This window comes from Lissotriton vulgaris, chromosome 10, assembly GCF_964263255.1.
Source record: "Lissotriton vulgaris chromosome 10, aLisVul1.2, whole genome shotgun sequence".
Lineage (NCBI taxonomy): Eukaryota > Metazoa > Chordata > Amphibia > Caudata > Salamandridae > Lissotriton > Lissotriton vulgaris.
The window spans coordinates 542,655,968-542,676,890 of NC_141698.1; the positions used below are offsets into that span (position 1 = coordinate 542,655,968).

Below are 20,923 nucleotides of genomic sequence, written 5' to 3' on the forward strand. Positions count from 1 at the left end.
CCAAGCATCAAAGACATATCAAGTGGGGTCAGTCACAGACATCTGTCTGACATTCCCTGTTAGATTTAAAACCAGCAGATATTGCGGGAGACGTGTCCGTAGTACACTGGAAACAAGCATTTGCAATGCAATAGATCTCGCATTTACGCGAGTGAGCTATCTGCATTGTAAATGACAATGCTTTTTATTTATGTTTTGGTTTTTAAAACATAAATAAAAGGCATTGTCATTTACAATGCCAATAGCTCAACTTGCGTAAATGCGAGACGTATTGCATTGCAAATCACCACTCTGCTTTACTCAGCGGCCTACCATAGGCCTAAGGGGGTGAAAAGAGAGAGAATAGGTGATAAGTGATCCATAATATGTGTGACATAAACCAGGTCTGACTTTTACCAAGCACCGCTTTGCATTCGGGGACTTGTAGTCCCACAATTAGAAAGGTAGGCTTCCAACTACAAGCCTGTCAATACAAAATGACGGGGAATTAAAAAACAAGATTGGGTCAGGAGTAACACATGACATGGAGCCTTTGGCAGACCTCCTAGAGGAAGAAATAGTTGGCAGGGTGTCTCATTTGTGGCCGCCCTTTCTGTATTTACACCTTAATCTCTGGCTTGGTTAATCAGACGGTGTCTGCAGCTGCCCTTCACGTGGACTATCACACCAGTGCCACAATAAGCTCCGACTGTGTACGCGGAGGTGAGGCTGAGGTGTGAGGATCCACTTTCAACTAGAATAATAAATACGGACTAAACATATTTACACTTGTGACCTCTCCTCATACACAGAGCTCTGCTTTCAGCACATTAACCCCGTGCCCCTAAATCCCTCACTAGCGTTGGTACACATGACTGGGAATTTTCACACATATTTCTGCATCAGGCACTTTAACCCCCCTCAGCGACGTTACAGGGAGTGCGCTCTGGACAGGAAAGTTACGTAAACATGCATGCCAATAGTTTACAACAGGAAAGTGGTACATTTAAAATCAAATAAAAAATCGGGACAACGTAATTTCCTCCAATTGACCTCTATTGAAGCAGAGGCGATTTTAGGATTGGGAGAGCGAAAACTAAGCATGTATTGCTTACTAAATCGGGAGTCTCCTGCCTAACTCAGGTCTAGTGCCGCAAATATTTACATATAAATCTTTGCAGAAGGCGCATTAACCCCCCTCAGCTGCGAGGGAAGGGGGCACTCCTACCTGCCCGCTGTGTGGTTGGCCAGCTGCCGCAAGCGGTTCAGGTGTTTCACATCATGGCTTGGCTCGCTCGGTCCAGCCGCTTCTTGGGTCTGGTTCGGGAGGTGGGTTAGTCCGTTGTGTCAGCCCAGGGAGGTCCGGTGCCTGACGCGGAGGGAGCGCTGACCCGCCTCCCAATATTCCTGTCAGCGGAGCGCAATCAGAGCACTTCCCCCTCGCACCGCACTCTCCCTCAGAGAGAGACAGGACCGGACTTAGAAGGGATTGAGAAGGAGAGAGAGAGAAAACTACAACCCCCACCGGGAGGGACTGTCATAGGTTAATGAGGGACCGGGACTCCCCAGGGGAGAAGCGAGAGTCAACCTTGGGCCGATGGAGGGTGGACCCTGAGAGAGAGAGTGCGAGAGGCACAACTAACTCCCTGTGGGCTGAGGGAAAAGAGAAGACTCTTGCTTCAGTGTTGTGAATGGAGCGCGGTGTCCTTGAAGCGGGAGCCGCGCTGAGCATGAACATACAACTAATAACAAGCTGTCGACATTGCGCAAATGAGAAAAAAGTGCCCACCGACTAATTCAAGGAGACCGGGTAATGCCTCAAGGAAACTATCTAGTCGGGATGGACGGGGCCAAAAGGAGACAGGGCGGTAACAAAGAAGCCTTATTTTCAATCGGAGGCCAGCGTTGAGCATAAATGAGTACGCCAGCCAATGAAACTGATGGGCGAGCTTCATGTCCCCTTCAGAAATCTTATCGATTACAAGACGCCTCGCAGAGCGAGGAGCGCATGCGCCCTCCAACGCTAGGCGAGACCTAATAATGGCTAGACAACAGTTGATAAAAAGTTTTTAAAAACTGACCGAGGAAGCTCTGAAGATCCGTAACTGCTGGCACAGAAAGAAAGGAACTTATGTCTGTACGTTCGGGCGATACCTTTAAAGGCATCATGTGTATTACATTCAGCATGGACGATGTCAACGCGAAGCAGTCAGTGCCACCTACCATAGCGCAAAGGATACTGCCCAAGATTTTCCAGACCCAGTCTGCCCCAGGGTGATATTCTAGAAATCTCTTACAGAAAGAAAGAAACTGATGTCAGAGCTGGGGTGTCACGCGCACATCACATCCAGTGCGGACGTTGGCGCCATGTACCTGCACACAGAGATAGTGCACAAAATGCCAGGAGAATATTCTAGTGTAAGGAATCTGTATTCGAAGACTCTTCCAGAAATAGCATCTCTTTCTGATCAAATATCATACAAAATTGACAGAACGTCATAATCCTAGGATTTCTATGTTAGCGTTCATAAACAAAACAAAGTTATCTTCCTGGCCTTGGAATTGTTGAAATAACTGATTTCTAGACTGGATTATGCAGAGAAACCTGATGTTTGTGGAATGGCATGAGGAAATTATCAGTTAGATTACAATTGTATACATGATGGTGGAGGAAAGAGGCACTAATGATACAATGTACCCAATTGCAACATATGGGTGGCTTTCTTAAACCTGATAGGATTCCTAAATGGATAAACAATGGCAAAGGAGAAAAAAACAAGGAGAAGGAGCAATAGGCAGGTTTTGTGATGGACAACCAGGCCCATATAGAGATGCCCTGAATAAAATAGTTTTCTTCCATTCCTCTCTAGTCTGTATGAATCTAAAATATCAGTAAATATTGAAGGGAAAGCACAAGGTGATAGAGTGATCTACACTGGGCATTGCTGGTAAATACATCTGTTATGCATACAGGATAATATAGTGCCGAGATCATCAATTATTTGTGAGCTTAGTGTTTTGGCTAACAGATTTAGGTCTGCGTTGGGGATATCTAACAAGAGGCTCAAGAATGCAGCAGGTCCAGGGGCCTTTTGACTTCCCATGACCCTGTATTGTAGGTGAATTTGTATGGATGGTACACCTTATCCATACAGTGGTGATTCATATGGGAAAGAGTGCCATGTCCTTCCATCTAATCTTATTAGATGCAATGCAAATTAAGGGATGTCTCTGCAGGATGGTTTGCTGCCTGTACATTACTTTCATTCAGGGCAACCTCTAACAGGAGGCAGGGTGATTAATGTTTCTGAACTAGCTTCAGACATTCTGGGTACACTAGAAATCTGACTTTCTATTTGGCCACTGAGTTCCTGCTTGTAGGCTTCAATTGGATTCTGATGTATTGTTTTGGCTCCTCCTGAACTGTCTGTTATTTGCCATAAATCAAATTGAAAAAAAGTATAATGTGGATCAATTAGATAGGTCTTTTGCACACTTACCTCACAGATGGTGCAGTGCCACCTGGTTTCTACATGATGTTTACATTCATTGCAGGTGTAGACAAAGCGTTCCTGTCCCTGAGTGTGTAGCTCCACCAGCATGCACATTGTGGACCACTTGGAACGACGCAGAGTGGAGAATTCCCAGTGCTTATCCCTTGCTAAAGTCAAGAAGGCATCACGGCCATCCATTAAGTCACAGCTCAACAATGGATCTGGATCAACGATGGGAGGAAGGGTGTTGATCACAGGGCCAGCATGCAGATGAATCACAAAAAATACCTGGAAGGGGCAGAAAAGATTTTCACATTTACACTTAGTTCTGCATTTTTGGTCTAAAAGAAAATTGCCTATTCTCAATTGCAGACAAGAGCACTTAAAATCAATGCCTGAAGTTTCCAGATGCAAACCTCCGTCTTCTCATTATTGTACAAAACAGCACTTGATAAATGGTAAAACACCAATATGTATCACAAGCAGTGAAGAGTGGGTTTCTGTTCCTGTCTGTTTGCTGATACCTACTGAGAATCCTTGCCTCAAGAGGCTTTATTAACACAGCGTAATAGGTAATCAGGGGAAAGAGACTAGGCTTTCGATTTTTGCCTTATTAGAGCACTAAAACCCCTGCTTGGTGCCCCAGTAATGAATCCTGTATGCATCTTTCCAAATTTAGAAAATCTGAATTTTCAGGCTTTTTTCAAATGTGCAACAGTTGCATATATTTGGTGTTCTCCAGCTGTTTGTCCAATTGCTCATCTGTGAATGGGGAGAAAGACTGCTTCTATATTTTAGGTTATGTATTTTCTTATTTTTGCATGGTTGTGACAACTTTGTAATAGCTGGACCCCTCTTAATGTTGTACAAAGTTGCTAAATTCCTTTGCAGCGTGAGTTACACTATCTAATTTTATAATTTGCACGATGGAGTTTGGAGGACCATTACAATATAATAGGCAAATTATGTGATTCAAATCAACCCATGAAATATTGAGAGAGTGACTGAAATGATACAAGATGTATAATTCTGGAACCTCGACTCTGAAATGGGAATTAATAAAATGTGGTTATGAGAAAAAGAAGATCAAAAACTAGAGGAGATGAATAATAGAGACTGCCTTGGGCAAAGAAAGCAAACATTAAAATGGCATGATAATGGATTCATTCAAACTGAAGAAAATACCATATCTGATAGGAAACTACTTGAAATAAATGGCAATGTATTTTAAAGACAGGCATTTTTGACTGACCATCCTGATGAAAGCAAGAAAATAGATTCTGCCAAACATTTGGAAACAAAGTTAGTGCACCAGATAAAAGGAACGGACATTGTAATTAGCGAGAGAATTTTTGAGAAACAGATTTCAATATTGGAAATCATATTTAGGGTTTTGAGGGGATGTCTTTCTTATTTACTAAAATGAATTTAGAGATGTTTGAATGAAATGGAGGCCTTCAAGTAGAAGTGGTCTTCGTAAATATTTTTTTACATTGTCACATGTATATATATGCACATAAATGCAACATTTTTTGCCATATAAAGCATTATATTTTTTTAATAAAGAAATAAATGATTGCCAAAAGTATTCAACTCTGGTAAGACAGTGCAATTCAAGGGGATTATTTCAAGTGAGCACTATGCTCATTGACAAGTCGGAAAGAAACAAACTATGCAAGTCTGCTAGCAACTCAAAAGTAGATGCTTTTCAGCACACAAAATACTTGATGTGCTGTTCTCGAATTATTCATTTACTCAATGTCAGAAATGGCATCTTTCAGGCCAAACCCAGTCTTTCCTAAACATGCAATAGAAATTTTCACAACCACTGTCCCCCCTCCCCCACCCCCACAATCTCCCCAGTACGTTTATAGGCTTGAAGCTGCTACTGTAATTCTAATTATTTTCTACTATTTGTGATCATGTAAAACATTTACAAGGAGAATCGCAAACAGAATGGGAGAGTGACATCAAAGCCACTTAATATGAAATGTCAGTACAACCTGTATCATCAAATGGCAGTGTAGTGTAGTTCCTATTTTCCCTATAGGCCCTGCGTATTGGAATAACAAACAGCAGTGTAGACGTAGGTCTGAGGTCTTCTAGGTCTCTACTGACTATGTTAGACTTAATTTAGGTTTGCGCCAGCTAGCTCAGAGGTCACGGGAAACTTTCTTGACTGAATAGGAAGTGATCAGCTTCCCTGGCTCAGACAAGAAGGGATTCAGCTTCCGACAACCGCATAAACATGACAACTTTGCTCCCCAGAATAAGAGTCAATCTCTAGAGTTGTGTGAAACAATAGACAGCTATTTCACTCAGTCAGTTGTGCAGATTTAATTTCACCAGGGTGCAGAGAATAGAGAGCCGGGCGTTTTCAATAAAAGATATTATTTATTGAGCAGTCTTCCTTCTCATGCAAGAGAAATGAATTGCCACAATTGCAAGACTTGTTATAATGAAAAGTGCGTACAGTAAAAGGAGTATTACGAAATAATACTGTAAAAGCATTGATATGGTTTCTTAGCCATAAGATAGTTAAAATGAATAAAATATATACATTCATATATACATTGGCTAACGACCTCAACTGGTGCTTCTAACTACGCCTACCCCGGTGTACCTGACCTAAGCCGAATACGTGGGAGGGAGTAAGTAAGTACCAGTTTAAGTTAAGTTGGCTTTGCCAAGAGTTTGGTTCAAGAATTCTCTCTAAGGGTTTAGTCAGCACCGTACCTCTGGAATAGAATGTAGGAGGTCTGGTATCCCACTCTCAGGACCCGATATCCCAGTCACCCGCAAGGGTAGGCTGGAAACGCCGGAGCTGGATTTTCTCGGCAGGAGAAAAGACAGCGTCTTTCTCAGTGCGTCAAAGAGGAGGGGCAGCGTCCGTGGGCTTCTCGCCTCTGCAAGGGGACAGCTGTTCTGCTCCAGTATTCACCACTGTGTCTTTGCTTAAGGCAACGTTAGTATATTTATACCTGAAAGGTGCCAAGTTTGACGTAAGTTTTGGACATAAGACGTCAATAAAGATGTCACTAAGAACTGGTCGTTCTTACAGTGCTCGCAGGAGCTCTATTACTAATCCAAAAAAAACAAGTGGGGCTTTCCCAGGTTGCTGGGGGTTTGGTGTGTCGAAAGAACTCGGTGTGCTCTCTAGGAATCTAAGGAAGTAGCTTCTGTTGTGTCATGGACTGCAGAGGAGAGTTACTGAAATATGGCTCTGACTATTATGCCATTATAGGGATATTTATTGATTATAGCCGTATAGAGGCATAAGGTCACAATATTGATCGGGGTCCTAGATAAAACACATCACCCACTCCACGATTTTATGTCCATCAATTACTAAAAACTTAAGCAATAAAGATGCATGTGTATTCCAACCCACCCCAAAATACGTTTTGCATTTGAAATGGTGTATACGAAATACATGAAAATAATAATAGGTACTGTACGTTTTTAAGCAGTATAGTCATTCAGAAAAATTGCTTATGTATATCAACTGAACGATTTGCGAAAAATTACACATGAAATGTCTCTCAATACAGAAAAGAAGGGCGAGACTATTTCATCCCATATAAATACAATTGCTGTAAAATGTGCTAGAGGCTGAGATAAAATTTTGTCTCTAGATCTACTAAAAATAGAAGCTCTGTTCTTTATGAATAGTTCTACTTTAAGCAAAGTACGTGTGCCAGAAAAAAAAGGTAAATATTTTGGAATTTTGGCAAAAATAATTTCATGATGAGCGAAGGAAAAAATAGTTCCATACTTTTATAGTAGCTCTTGTTTATCAAAGCCGAAGGCCGAATTCAGAGTTCATGTGAACGCTGTGTGCCCGATTGTTTTCCAAAAAGTTATTGTTTCTGTTCAGGGGAGAACATCATTTCAGACAGACAAAAATTGGTAAACGTATTCAGGTGACAGTTCGACCAAGTTTGATAATGCTGTAACTTGGCAGTTGTGAGAATGATTGCTATCATCGATTTCATGATCAGCAATGCTCACAGAGGGTCGTACCTGGGTGATGTTGCTTTCATTTCTTGCTTCACTGCCACCACCTAATCGTAGTGCAGGAGTCTCAACGAATGCCGTCATCAGGATTGGTAACCGCTGGGGACAACACGATGCATGAGCCGTTACTGGACTTAGCAAAGTATCGATATCCATTGGTACTGCTGATTGTAGTGCAAGACAGGTGTCTAACACGCATTCCTCTCCGCATAGCATACATCGAAGCACAGGTAAGATGCAGGTCTGCCATATAGGTCTGAATGAAAGAAACCAGGTCATATTCTGATCTCTTAGCCGGGCTAGTCCAAGGACTTTAGTTATGCGGTCCCGGTAGCGTATTGCTAGGATCGTTTCTTCTATCCTTGCCGGAGTCATGTCTGCGTTTTGGCTTGCCATATCGGAGCAGAAGGGTCAAAAATAAAATCCCTGCTACGAGTCCCAAAAGTAGTGGTAGGCCGCCAAAGACGGAATGGACAAAATTGCGAAAGATGCCCAGGACTGCTTCGAAGCGTGTTAAGAGTCCCGAAAAAAATTGTCTTAAATACATACGAGATACCACTGGCATTCGACATATTTAGGATTTGGCTTAACATTTCTACAAAATGCACGGGGCAATTTGTTGATAAAAGTGTATGTATCTCTGCAGTTGTCCTTGCAACTTGGAGATCATACGTCTCTTTTGATGACGTGATGGGCACTGTTGTCTGTAAAAGCACAGACTTTATTCTGCTTAAAGTATCAATTCGTATAGAAGAGATATTCAACGGAGGCCAAATCAGAGACTCTGAGTCTCCAGGGCCATTTGGATACAATGCTTGCATACAGCAAATGACCATGGAACTGACGCTTAAGAGATATGCTTTCCCTAGCACCAAACCACAACAGCTGTGATCCGTTATTAGAACGTAACTCCCGTTAGAAAGTTGTCTAAAGAATGGCTCTATCTGTGTTGCAGGTGTGCCGTGCTGGTGGCATGAAAGGTTATTTGAAGTCCCCTCACAGGCCCCATGCAAGTTAATACCTTGGCACAAAAGTATACCGCTTAGTGATTGTGTACACTCATTACCACTAAGAAATACATTTTTGTTATTGTCACTATAACATGTATGTGTATAAGGTAATTTCCATGATGACTTAATGTATCCTTTACCCAACCTTTCATACTGGCCTGCTGGTATATACTTTAGGCAATTTTTAAATTGGAAAGTTGTTATCGGAATTGTGATTATTCCATGTATTATCCATTCAATGACAGGTCTTTCTGACATTGTCAATGGTAATCTCTCGAGTTTTTCAATGCTCAGGATTGTATAGTCTTCTCCTTTCTGTGCCAAACTGATTTGTTTATCAGTAAGGTTAAAGATAGAAAACAATGACGTTGTGTTGATTAAACGCCATGGAACATAACCTGAACGCAGGTTTTGCAACGTCCAGCCTAGCAGTACAATAGAACGTAATTGGGACTGGCCATGTTGTAAGATTAGCAAGTCCTGGTCTATTATATCGATAGCAGATGATACAATACTGTCCAGTGAATATATTCTGGAGGACAGAGTCACTAACCCATTGTCCACAACAAAGTGATTTTTCCAAATGAATACGATCAATTTCTCGTATTTTTTCTGCTGTCTCAATTTGAGTCACTTTCCATGCCTCGTTGTAAGCAGCGTATATACTGGCCGCTATGAAACGTTTTTTACGCTGTTTGCGTGGTCCCATTATGATATCGCGCAAGTCAGCACCATCTTTAAGTAAAGATAAGTGTTGCTTAATTTGTGCCAGTGTGGATGTTTGTAGCCATTCAAGGCATAGTTTCCCTACACTGTATGTTGTTACTATCCCTGGATGTTGTCTCTGGGAGTATCTAGGGTCTGGTCTGGTCATTTTTAACCCCTGTATTTTGTTCAGGAATCTGTCTTGACAGTTATTTGTGTCTGTAGGCCAGATTAACCACTTTTTCCAATCAGGATGTGTTCTGTTTTCATGTAAAATTTTGGATACGTCTACCTCAATATCTGTGGTTGCATTATCAGGTATTGGCTTTGGAATAGACGGTTTGTTAAGGCCTTTAATCTTGGCTAGGCCAAGACAGGTCGTTTGTTGAATTGTGTCATTCAAGAACATTATTTGTTCTGGGATCATGCAGGCTCGAAATAATGCTTTTAGGCCTTGTACCTGCCAATCTTTTGTACCCCAGATGGTTTTTGTTTCAATGTTGTTTTTCCAGAAATCAAAACCAAATGTAATAATTTTTTCATAAAATGCTTCTGAATATATCAATTTAGTATTTGTCAGCATGGTTTTTGTCCCTGTTTTATCTAATAGTTTATAAGAAAATGTTTCTGCATCACTTGTGTTAAACCCTGAGAAGTATTGGAATTTCTCATAGAATGTATTTGAACTGCTTTTAGGTGGAGTAGCACAATGTTCCCATTGGTTATATTTAAAAACATTTCTAGGTTGAGCAGATTTATGCAAATAGTGGTCTGCATAATGAGTAAAACAGTACATCTGTTCAAAATTCGATGAACCTAGCAAATAATCATGTTCTGTAAATTCTGCTGACAAAACTAAATCCGACATCATATTATTTATACTTTCAAAGTCCCAATCATCAGAGAATGTATTTGGTTTGACGAAGTCACTTAATGAAACCTTAAACTGATGAGGATATTTCAAGAGTTCGACCAGGCCATATATTTCGTAATCTGTTTTGTCCCAAACTACCCCGCCGGGTATTGGAATGGCTGTGACATTCACTGATGATAGTTCTCTTTTCTCGATGTGAGATGACTTGTGAGGCTTCAGAACTAAGTTGATGTTCTGACTTGCTGTGTCCATTGTACTGTATTTTCCCTCAATGAATCTTCCCAAACAAAGTACCATGATGAGCCAAAGCAGGAGGAAAAATACACCTAGCACAATCCAAAATTCTAACCATGGAGAAATAAGATAGGTTTCTTTGAGTTGATGAAAGAGATCTGTTGCTTTTTCTTTAAAAGTCTGTTGCTGGCGTCACTTCAGGGTCGCTTTGATCTTCAGAAAAGTTATCGAAATTGATGAAGTAGCCAGATGCAGTTCTGTCAATTGTTGGGATTGTTTTCTCAATTTGCCTTTCATTAGCACATTCTGATGCTACATCATTGTAGACTGGTATTTCATGACGAACTGTTTCAATTTGGGTTTCAAGAGGCACAAGTTCCATAGCATTTCTGCATAGTCCTTTTTTATTCACTGTAGGTTTATCAAATGTGATTAGTCTTTCAGTTTGAGCCTCTTGGATACTAGCAAATTTGGGTATTCTGTTACTTCTTGGGAGTCCACTGGGCCTACTATTTATTATAGGCCACATGATTGTGGTATTACCAGGTCGATGGATACAACTCGGTTCTCCTTTTTACCAGCAAGGGGCGGTAGTACTACTGATCTTGTTCCGTTGATTGCTAAGACAGGTACTGCTTTTCTGTAAGAAGGCCCAAATTCCTTCTTCACCGCTATTTTCTCTCTGACCAGATCCCCAATCTTTGGAATCCAGACAGGTCTTGCTGCGACAGGTGCTGTGTCTTCAGTGGTTGTTGGCTGTTGCTTTAACTTTATGTTGCTCAGGGCTTTTCTTGTTTCATTTAAGTCCTGTAAAACAGCCAAACGATCTTTGATGTCAAAGCATTTTTTCTTATCTTCTACCACTGAAGCATGACTATCTAAGTCCTGAACATACATTCTAGTTCCGAACAATAGTTCGTACGGGCTGAAACCTTTTAGAGAATTTCTTGGCAAGTTGTTAAGACTACGTTGGACACTTGTTAAATGCTGGACCCACCCATCACCCGAACCTAATACCTTTGCCGTTATAGATTGCTTTATGTCTCGGTTTTTTCTTTCCACAACCCCGTTTCCCTCAGGATGGAAGGGACAAGAGAACCTCAACCCGATGCCCATGCTGGTCATGGCCTCCTTATAAGCTCGAGAGCTAAAAGCAGGACCCTGGTCAGAATGAAGCATGGCAATTGCGTATGTGCCGATAAAGACTCGCAAATCTTTTATAACAGTTCTGGCGTCAGCCGAGCGCTGGGGCCACATTTTTAAGTGAATATAGTCTTAAAAAAAGGACGCTGGATTTCATGGCCATGGCATTACTCCGGTTGACTCGTTACTGCGGTCTCTGTTGCAGTCTGGACAGCTCTTTGCAAATTTATAATGTTGCAGGCTCATCCCCGGCCACCAGTATTCTGATTGTAATTCTGTCAGGGATTCCTTCATCTGTTTGTGCCTTGGACCTTCACCCATGTGTGCGTCTGCTATTAATAAGAATCTCCGGTTCGTGTTTGGAATTGCCCTATCCCCCACTCCAGGGATTCGAGCAAAAGGAACGGAGTTTGCATCAATTACGTATGTATAATTGAGTGGATAGTTCACAGGTAGTGCTGCACAGTTGCCTTTTGAAGACGTTTTTACCGCAAGCATGGTTTCCCCGTCTATGTATTTTCTGAACGCTTTTTTGTGGCTATGGAAGCCAGTTTAGTTGCTTCCGCTGTGGCTGTATTAGCCAATGAATTCCCTGCAACGTGAACGCCATCACGTTGATGACTCAGAGTGTGTATCACGTGAGTATTTTGTAGTTCTTTCCGTAACAGAACTACTTGTTTCCAAAGCATTTTATGCTTGATTATGGCGCCTGTGTCATCTTTGTAATCATTTTGAACCCAGTTCTGCAAATCATTATTGTTAGAATTGACGCAAAAATGCGAATCGCACACGATTAGTGTCGGGAATTCACGTTCGGCATTTTCAAGCGCCATCTTTAAAGATCTGATTTCAGCTCGCTGAGCCGAACATTTTCTCAGTGATTAAGTTTTTGTTATTTTCGGTCTGAATTTACCGCAGAGCCCGCGACCTTTAACAATCGCGCAGGCTGCATCGTAGGATTTATCATCTACATTGTAATGCTGTACAAATCTGTCTGTATAGATTATACAAGAGTACTGTTCTAGAGGCAGAATTTCGATTGGCAGAGGATATTCTTTGTCATTTTAAATCATTCAGTTTTTTCACGTTTGGGACAAAATAATATGTCACGTCTTCTGCAGCAAGAGAATTTTCCCACTGTATCCATTTCGGATCTTGTGCCACTGTTTTTAGATTTACTGGGCTGAATAGCGCCTCGAAGGCTGATTCTGCTGTGAAAACAGTTATTCTTTTGCCTTGGGCTAGGGCTCGTTCTCTTGCTACAGCAGTCTGAACTGCTTTTACAGTGTTCTCTGTAAGACTGAATGTTTTTTCTGTTTGTGTGTACAACTGTGATTTGTAAGCTATTGGTACCGTTTCTCCCTCATTAGAGGTCAGGTACGTGAATCCGCATCTTCCTGGGATGACCCGGATTACAGGGTTGCGTGTATTGTCACGTGTTTCTAATTTTGTTTTCGCTAACATGTCTGTTTGCAGTGATCACAAAATTTCTGTGTGTTTTTGAGTCCAGTGATTGGTTTAAAATCAGGTTTTATTAATTCATAGAGAGGTTTAACGCTCTCTGCATAGTTTAGAATGTAAGTTCTTCCGAAATTCAGAAAGCCTAGAATCGATTGTAAGTTCTTCAGCGTTTTCGGTGCTTGGAGTACAGCGCACTTCTCTAAGAAGTTGTCTGCTAGGCTTTTGCCTTCACTTGATAATTCGTATCCTAAAAATAGGACAGTTAGATGGGCAATTTGTGACTTTTTAAAGTTGAATTTGTAACCCTCTGCTGCGAACCCAGGTATTATGGTTGTTAGAACCGGCTGTCTCTAGTTGGCAGAGGTATGCACTTCTGACAAATAGGGACACACCTTTTCTAGTCAGGGCAAGGGGATCATACCCTTTGATAACCCCTGCTCACCCCCTTGGTAGCTTGGCAGAGCAGACAGGCTTCTTTCAGAGGCTGTGTGTTAAGCATTTATGACCATATACAATAATAAAGTGAATACACTACAAATGGACATGACACAGTAGTATTATAAAAATAAGGATTTTTATACAAGGCTTAGCACAAGACCAAATAACGACAAAAATATACCACAATCTTAATAAATACTCTTGGAAGGGAAAATAATAGTTCAAGCGTAGTTTCTTCTTAGCACAAAGTCTTTAGTAACAAAAAGGAATTCTTCTTCTTGGAAACACAGTTCTTGGCAACAATGTAACCCACACGGGAGTCACACGACATCGAGGCAAAGTTAATCCAAAGGTTCGGCGTCTACCGCGAGGAGCGCTACGTCGAGCCCGGAGTCCCACGGACCCCCAACAACACAGTACCTTAGGAAAATGAAGCACACGATCAGCGGCGTCGAGCAATCCGGCGTCGCGTCTTCGGTGTCGATCAGGCCTCAGCAGTCGTCGATGTCGATGATGCGGTTGCAAGAGTGAGTATCCTCAACAGGCATGTCTAACAGGGTATCTCTTCCCTCATTCACAAAGCGACCCCACAACCCCGCTCCCCAATCCTTCTCAGGGACCCGGTGGGCCAACAATGCTAACTCATATGCTTTAAACCACTGGCCAATATCTTCATTCCTATGATAATCTTTGATCACATCTTTGGGAAAATAAAACCTACTTTCTGCAGGCACAGATGGGATGCTGCCACCAGAGGGATTCAATTCTAACTTCTTAGCTTGGATCTCCAACTCCCTCAACTTGGTATCACGCTCCAAAGCTAACTTCTCTCTTTCAAAATCCAACCTTTTTGTCTCCAAATCAGCTTCTCTCCTACCTCTTGCATTTTCTAACTCCAACTGCCCATTTATCTTAAGCCTTGCCATTTCCATGTTGTATGCACGCTCCTTCGCCCTTTCTTCTCTTTCTTCAGGGGAAAGACCTTTGGAGGAAACACTGCTACCGGGAGAGGACACAGGCCCATTCACTGGTACCTCCTCATCCCCTTCCCCTGGCGGTACCACCACCGCATCAGAGGGATCTCTGGACTCTAACCAGGCCTCCAAGGCTTTGACAACTTCCGGTTTGTTTCTGCAGTTCTTGGTAGGAACATTGAACTGCTTGCAATAATGGTCTAATTGCTTTCTGCTGTAATCCGGGATTTTACTTCTATCAAATTCCTCCACAACAACAACAGGAGCAGTGACTCCGGTGTCACTCATGGTCAATACTGGCAGTGTTCAAAAAATCAAGTATCAGAAAAGCGGAGAACAAAAATAGGATCCTACCAAGTAGATTGTGGCTGCGCTATGGTCTGCTTTCACTATGTAGCGCACACTAATCACTGCACATGGGTCATAAATGCAAGGTTCAAATCCTCACCGCTGCCACCAATGTTAGAACCGGCTGTCTCTAGTTGGCAGAGGTATGCACTTCTGACAAATAGGGACACACCTTTTCTAGTCAGGGCAAGGGGATCATACCCTTTGATAACCCCTGCTCACCCCCTTGGTAGCTTGGCAGAGCAGACAGGCTTATCTCAGAGGCTGTGTGTTAAGCATTTATGACCATATACAGTAATAAAGTGAATACACTACAAATGGACACGACACAGTAGTAGTATAACAATAAGGATTTTTATATAAGGCTTAGCACAAGACCAAATAACGACAAAAATATACCACAATCTTAATAAATACACTTGGAAGGGAAAATAATAGTTCAAGCGTAGTTTCTTCTTAGCACAAAGTCTTTAGTAACAAAAAGGAATTCTTCTTCTTGGAAACACAGTTCTTGGCAACAATGTAACCCACACGGGAGTCACACGACATCGAGGCAAAGTTAATCCAAAGGTTCGGCGTCGACCGCGAGGAGCGCTACGTCGAGCCCGGAGTCCCACGGACCCCCAACAACACAGTACCGTAGGAAAATGAAGCACACGATGATCAGCGGCGTCGAGCAATCCGGCGTCGCGTCTTCGGTGTCGATCAGGCCTCAGTAGTCGTCGATGTCGATGATGCGGTTGCAAGTGTGAGCAGCGCTCACGGCGTCGAGAGGGCACGAGGGTCGATGCGATCAGCAGCGGTGCAGACACGAGGTCCCTTGGAGCTGGAGCCGAACTCACTACTCACTGGCGTTGCTGCTGGCGTCGATCGGGCCCGGCGGCCGGCGTCGAGGAAGCGGGACACTGGAGCCGTTACTCACGATGTCGAGCTGGATTCGGCGACGTCCGTCGGCGTAGAGATTGCTGGTTTCTTTCAGAGGCGCTGGATTCACAGGTTCCAGCAAATAGCACTTGTAGCAGATGAAGTCCTTTAGCCATGTGACTTCAACAGGAGACTAGCACTCTTCCAGTCCTTGGAGATTTTCTTAGCAAAGCGTGAGAGTACACACACAGTTCCTCTCTCCTGGTTCCTTGGCAAAAATAAAGAAGCACTGCAGGATTCCCACTAGCAAACAGCACACTGGCAGAAGGGGTAGGCAAGTCCTTGGATCAGCAGGCTTCTTGTCCTTGGTTTCAGGGTTCCTTGTCAGAAGTGATCTAAATTCTTGGTTCAGGGGTCCTTCTCTTATACCCCTCTTTGGCTTTGATCCCTTTGTCCATGCAGGGGAATTTCCCAACATCCTGGGTCTGTTGTGGGTGGAGCCAGGCAGAGGCACCTGGCCTATTCACTAAGCAGGGCTGGGTCCTCAGACGCCCAGCAGGAGGTGGAGCCAGTATTGTCACTGGCAGGAGCAGAGCTATCGGCCTCCTGGTAGGAGGTGGGGCCAGGATCGTCCATGGCAGGCACAGAGCCATCAGTCGCTTGGCAGGAGGTGGAGCCAGCATTGTACCAGGCAGGGCAGGCTATCAGCAACTACTCTACCCCTACTCTCAACGCAAATGTCCCACTCATCCCACACTGACTCATTCAGACCTCTGGAGCCACCCAGCTCCTGTCACACACCCACCAAACCAGCAGAAACCAGAAATGGTTAGACAAGAAAATAGACACTTTCTAAAAGTGCTATTTTCAAACCCAGAGTCCAAAAACCATCCACACCAACGGATGCGTTATTAAACCCCGAGTTCAGGGATACCAAACTCGACATTGCACCATGCTCCCAGAGTCAGCTAGGATCATAGCATTAATAATCCTGGCGGCCCATTCTAACTAATGGAGAGCAGGTTACCTCGCAATAGTGAAAAACGAATATGGCTGTAATTCACTATTAGGACATGCCAACTTGGTCAGGCTTGTCCTACCATATACTTACAATGCACCCTGCCCGTGGGCCTACCATAGGGGTGACTAACATGAAGTTAAGGGAAGGTTTAGGGACTGGCAAGTAGGTGTACTTGCGTAGTCAGCGTGACAGTATCAGACTGCACGTAGGTCTAGCAATGGCAGACCTTCAGACATACTTTTACGAGGCCGCTCTTGTGGGTGGCACAACATGTGCTGCAAGCCCACGAGCAGCATTTGTATTTACAAGCCCTGGCACTCCTGGCGCACTAGACTAGGGACTGATAGTAAACCAAATAAGCCAAACATGGAATTCAATCGATACAGCAATTTTACATAGGGAGTACTTGCACTGTGGCACTGATCAGCAGTGGCACAGGGCCCAAAGCATTATACCATCAAAACATCGTAAAACAGTGGAGGCAAACAGAAAAAATGGAGGAGAGACTCAAGCCAATGATGTCAGGTCTAACACGTGTCCCCTCCAGCTGAAATGTGGGGAGAACTACCCTTGACCTAGGGAGTCCTCATCACTAAGGCGGAAAAATCTGGACAGACCATCAGCATTGCCGTGATCTGTACCAGGGCGGTGTTCCACCGTGAAGTCCATCCCCTGTAGGGAAATGGACCACCTCAACAGTTTTGGATGCTCACCCCTCATCTGGATCAACCATCTGAGGGGCCTGTGGTCTGTCTGAACCCGGAAGTGAGTCCCAAACAGGTAGGGTCTTAGCTTCTTCAGCGCCCAGACCACAGCAAATACTTCTCGCTCTATCGCACTCCACCTTGTTTCCCTGGGAAGTAACCTCCGGCTGATGAAGGCTACAGGCAAGTCTCGGCCCTCTTCATTCACCTGAGCTAGAACAGCCCCCACGCCATGCTCTGAAGCGTCGGTCTGGACAATAAATTCTTTTGAAAAGTCGGGTGCTTGGAGTATAGGTGCTGTGCACATTGCAGTTTTCAGGGTGTCAAAGGCCGTTTGACAGGCATCAGTCCAGATCACATTTCGTGGCTGCTTCCTGGAAGTCAGCGAAGTCAAGGGGTGCACAATGTTACCATAATCCTTGACAAACCTCCTGTAGTAACCCGTGAGTCCTAAGAAGGCTCTCACCTGAGTTTGGGTTTTGGGCGGTGCCCAAGCCAGGATGGTATCAATCTTGGGTTGCAGGGGGGCAACCTTGCCGCTCCCTACTTGGTGCCCCAAGTACACCACAGAACCCTGCCCAATCTGGCACTTACTGGCTTTGATTGTGAGGCCTGCTCTGCGCAGGGCCAACAACACTTCCTGGAGGTGGCGCAAGTGTTCCTCCCAGCTGGCGCTGAACACTGCGATGTCGTCCAGGTAGGCGGCACTGAAATCCTCCAGTCCAGCCAAGACCTGGTTGACCAACCTCTGGAAGGTGGCAGGGGCATTCTTCATCCCAAAGGGCATCACCCGGAACTAGTATAGCCCATCTGGTGAGGAGAACGCTGACCTCTCTTTTGCCCCATCGGTTAAGGCGATCTGCCAGTACCCAGACGTCAAATCAAACGTACTAAGGTACCGGGCAGCCCCCAACCGATCGATGAGCTCATCAGCTCTGGGGATGGGGTGCGCGTCAGTCTTCGTGACTGAATTGAGTCCTCGGTAATCCACACAGAACCGAAGTTCGGGTGAAGCACCAGGCGCGGCAGCCTTCGGGAACAAGACCACTGGGCTGGCCCAAGGACTGCTAGAGGACTCAACCACCCCTAACGCAAACATTTTGGAGACCTCCTCCTTAATGTAGGCTCTGACCTTGTCAGTCACCCTGTAAACCTTGTGCTTCACAGGAGGGCTGTCTCCAGTGTCAACATCATGGACACACCAATGAGTGACACCCGGAACCAAGGAAAACAGATCAGGGAATTGTCCCAACAGTTGGCGACAATCCTGCTTCTGCTCAAGGGTCAGTGTGTCAGAGAGGACCACACCATCCACTGACCCATCTTGCTCTTTAGCACACAGGAGGTCAGGAAGAGGCTCACTCTCCTCCTCCATTCCAGCATCTGTAGCTAGAAGCATGCCCACTTCGGACCTTTCTAAGTGGGGCTTCAAACGGTTGACATGCAGGACCCGCAAGGGGTTCCTGGGAGATTTCAAGTCCACCAAGTAGGTGACATCGCTCTTCTTCTCCACAACCTTAAACGGTCCAGTCCACCTGTCCTTGAGCGCACAAGGTTCCACAGGGGACATGACCCAAACTTCCTGACCAGGCTGAAGCTCTACCAGAGTGGCATTCCGGTCGTACCATCGCTTCATCTCCTCCTGGCTGGCCTCCAGATTTGCCTGAGCAAGATCTCTGAAGCGCCGAGTCTGGTTCCTCAAGGCCAGCATGTAACTGTATACATCCTGGGGAGGTTTCCTGGGAGATTGCTCCCAGCCTTCTTTGACCAGACCCAAAGGTCCTCTTACCGGGTGACCATACAAAAGCTCAAAGGGGCTGAACCCTAGAGACTTCTGTGGCACCTCACGGTAAGCAAACAACAGGCATGGCAAGAGGACGTCCCATTTCCGCCTCATTGGTTCTTCAAGACCGATGATCATGCCTTTAAGGGTCCGGTTGAATCTCTCAACCAGCCCATTACCTTGGGGGTGGTAAGGAGTGGTGAACTTATAGGTTACCCCACACTCCTTCCACAGAGACTTCATGTAATTGGAAATGAAGTTGGTGCCCCGGTCTGACACCACCTCTCTGGGGAACCCCATGCGGGAGAAAACACCCATCAGTGCCCGTCCCACCACGGGGGCCGTCACTGTTCGGAGAGGGATGGCTTCCGGGTACCGTTTGGCATGGTCCACCAAGACCAGGATGAACCTGTTGCCCAGGGCTGTCTTGGGGTCCAGGGGCCCAACAATGTCAATCCCCACCCGGTCAAAGGGGGTACTGATCACTGGAAAAGGTTGGAGGGGAGCCTTCTGCTTCCTTCCGCTTTTCCCACTTGCCTGGCAAGTGTAACAAGTCTTACAATGGATGTCTACATCCCTGCGCATCAGAGGCCAATAAAAATGGGTGACAAGCCTGTCATAGGTCTTGTCCTGCCCCAGATATCCAGCTAATGGAACGTCATGAGCCAAACCCAGTAGGAAGGCTCTAAAGCGCTGGGGTACCACCAGCACACGGGCTGACCCAGGCTCAGCAGCCTTAGGCTCGCTATACAGGAGGTCGTTCTCCCAGTACACAAAATGTGACCCTGACTGATCACCCGAGGTTTGGGCTGAGGCCTGCTGCCTCATACCCACAAGAGAAGGGCACACTTTCTGTTCGGCACAGAATTCTTCCCTGGAGGGGCCACCATCCTGCTGCCAATGGGTCAGCTCGGGCAGGTCTCCCAGTTCAGCAATTTGTTCCCCTGTGGGCTCCAGGGCATCCCCCTCAGGGTCTACCTCCTCCCGGACCACGGGAACTACGGGGGCCGGTTTCCCGCGCCTCCTGCCTCTTCTCTTTACAGCTGGGTCCTTGGCTGTACTTTCAGGCTCCGGGACCCCATCAACACCCTTACTCGCGGTCATCGATCGAGTGGTTGCACACACCCACTCTGGCACACCCAACATTCTCAAATGTGTCTCCCTATCCACCTTAGCCCAAGGGGAGTCTTCTAAATCATTGCCCAGGAGACAATCGACAGGCATGGCGGGCCTCACAGCAACTTGAAGAGTACCTGAAACTCCCCCCCCCCCCATTCAAAGGAAACTTGAGCTACCTCACACTCTTTCTGGGAGTTGTCAGCAGCTATCACGGGGTAGAATGCGTGGGGAACCGCCTGCTCTCTGGACACCAAGTGACACTTGACAGCTATCACACTCGCTCCGGTGTCTCAGAGAGCTTCCACTCTATGGCCATTAATGGTCACCCATTGCCTATATTTACTAATGTTACTAGGCAGAGGGGTGAGGGACCATTTGCATGTCTCCTAGCGAGACCAGGGACATTTCTGCGGGACCCCTCCCACCAGGGACAACCATCTCCTCCCCTCCCAGGGCTTCACTCGCCAACTGATGGGGGGTGCACGCGGCGGTGCATTCGAATTCTTCATGGGACACTGGGGGTCATAATACCGGTGTCCCACCTGCCCACAAACGTAGCAGGTTAGGGGGCCCCTATGAACAGGTTTACCCGTCGGGCCCCTGGCTTCTTCTCAGGGGGAGGCTGGGAACCTTTCCCTTGGTTCCCTTTCTGGGACTCCTTCTGTTTACCCTTGTCCCCCCCACTCTTCTGCTGGGGACCCTGCCCACCTTTGGCTGAGTCTCCCACTGGACCCTTGTGGACCCTGGTACTGACC

General features: G+C 45.3%; 1 protein-coding gene across 1 annotated transcript in view; it reads right to left on the reverse strand.

The window, feature by feature from the left end:
- Positions 1 to 20,923, reverse strand: part of CREBBP (CREB binding lysine acetyltransferase) — a 1,189,106-nt gene that overhangs the window by 45,082 nt on the left and 1,123,101 nt on the right. Inside the window, exon 23 of the mRNA XM_086939791.1 lies at positions 3,480 to 3,761. Coding sequence (XP_086795917.1) covers positions 3,480 to 3,761 — 282 coding nt within the window. The remainder of the gene's footprint in view (positions 1 to 3,479; positions 3,762 to 20,923) is intronic.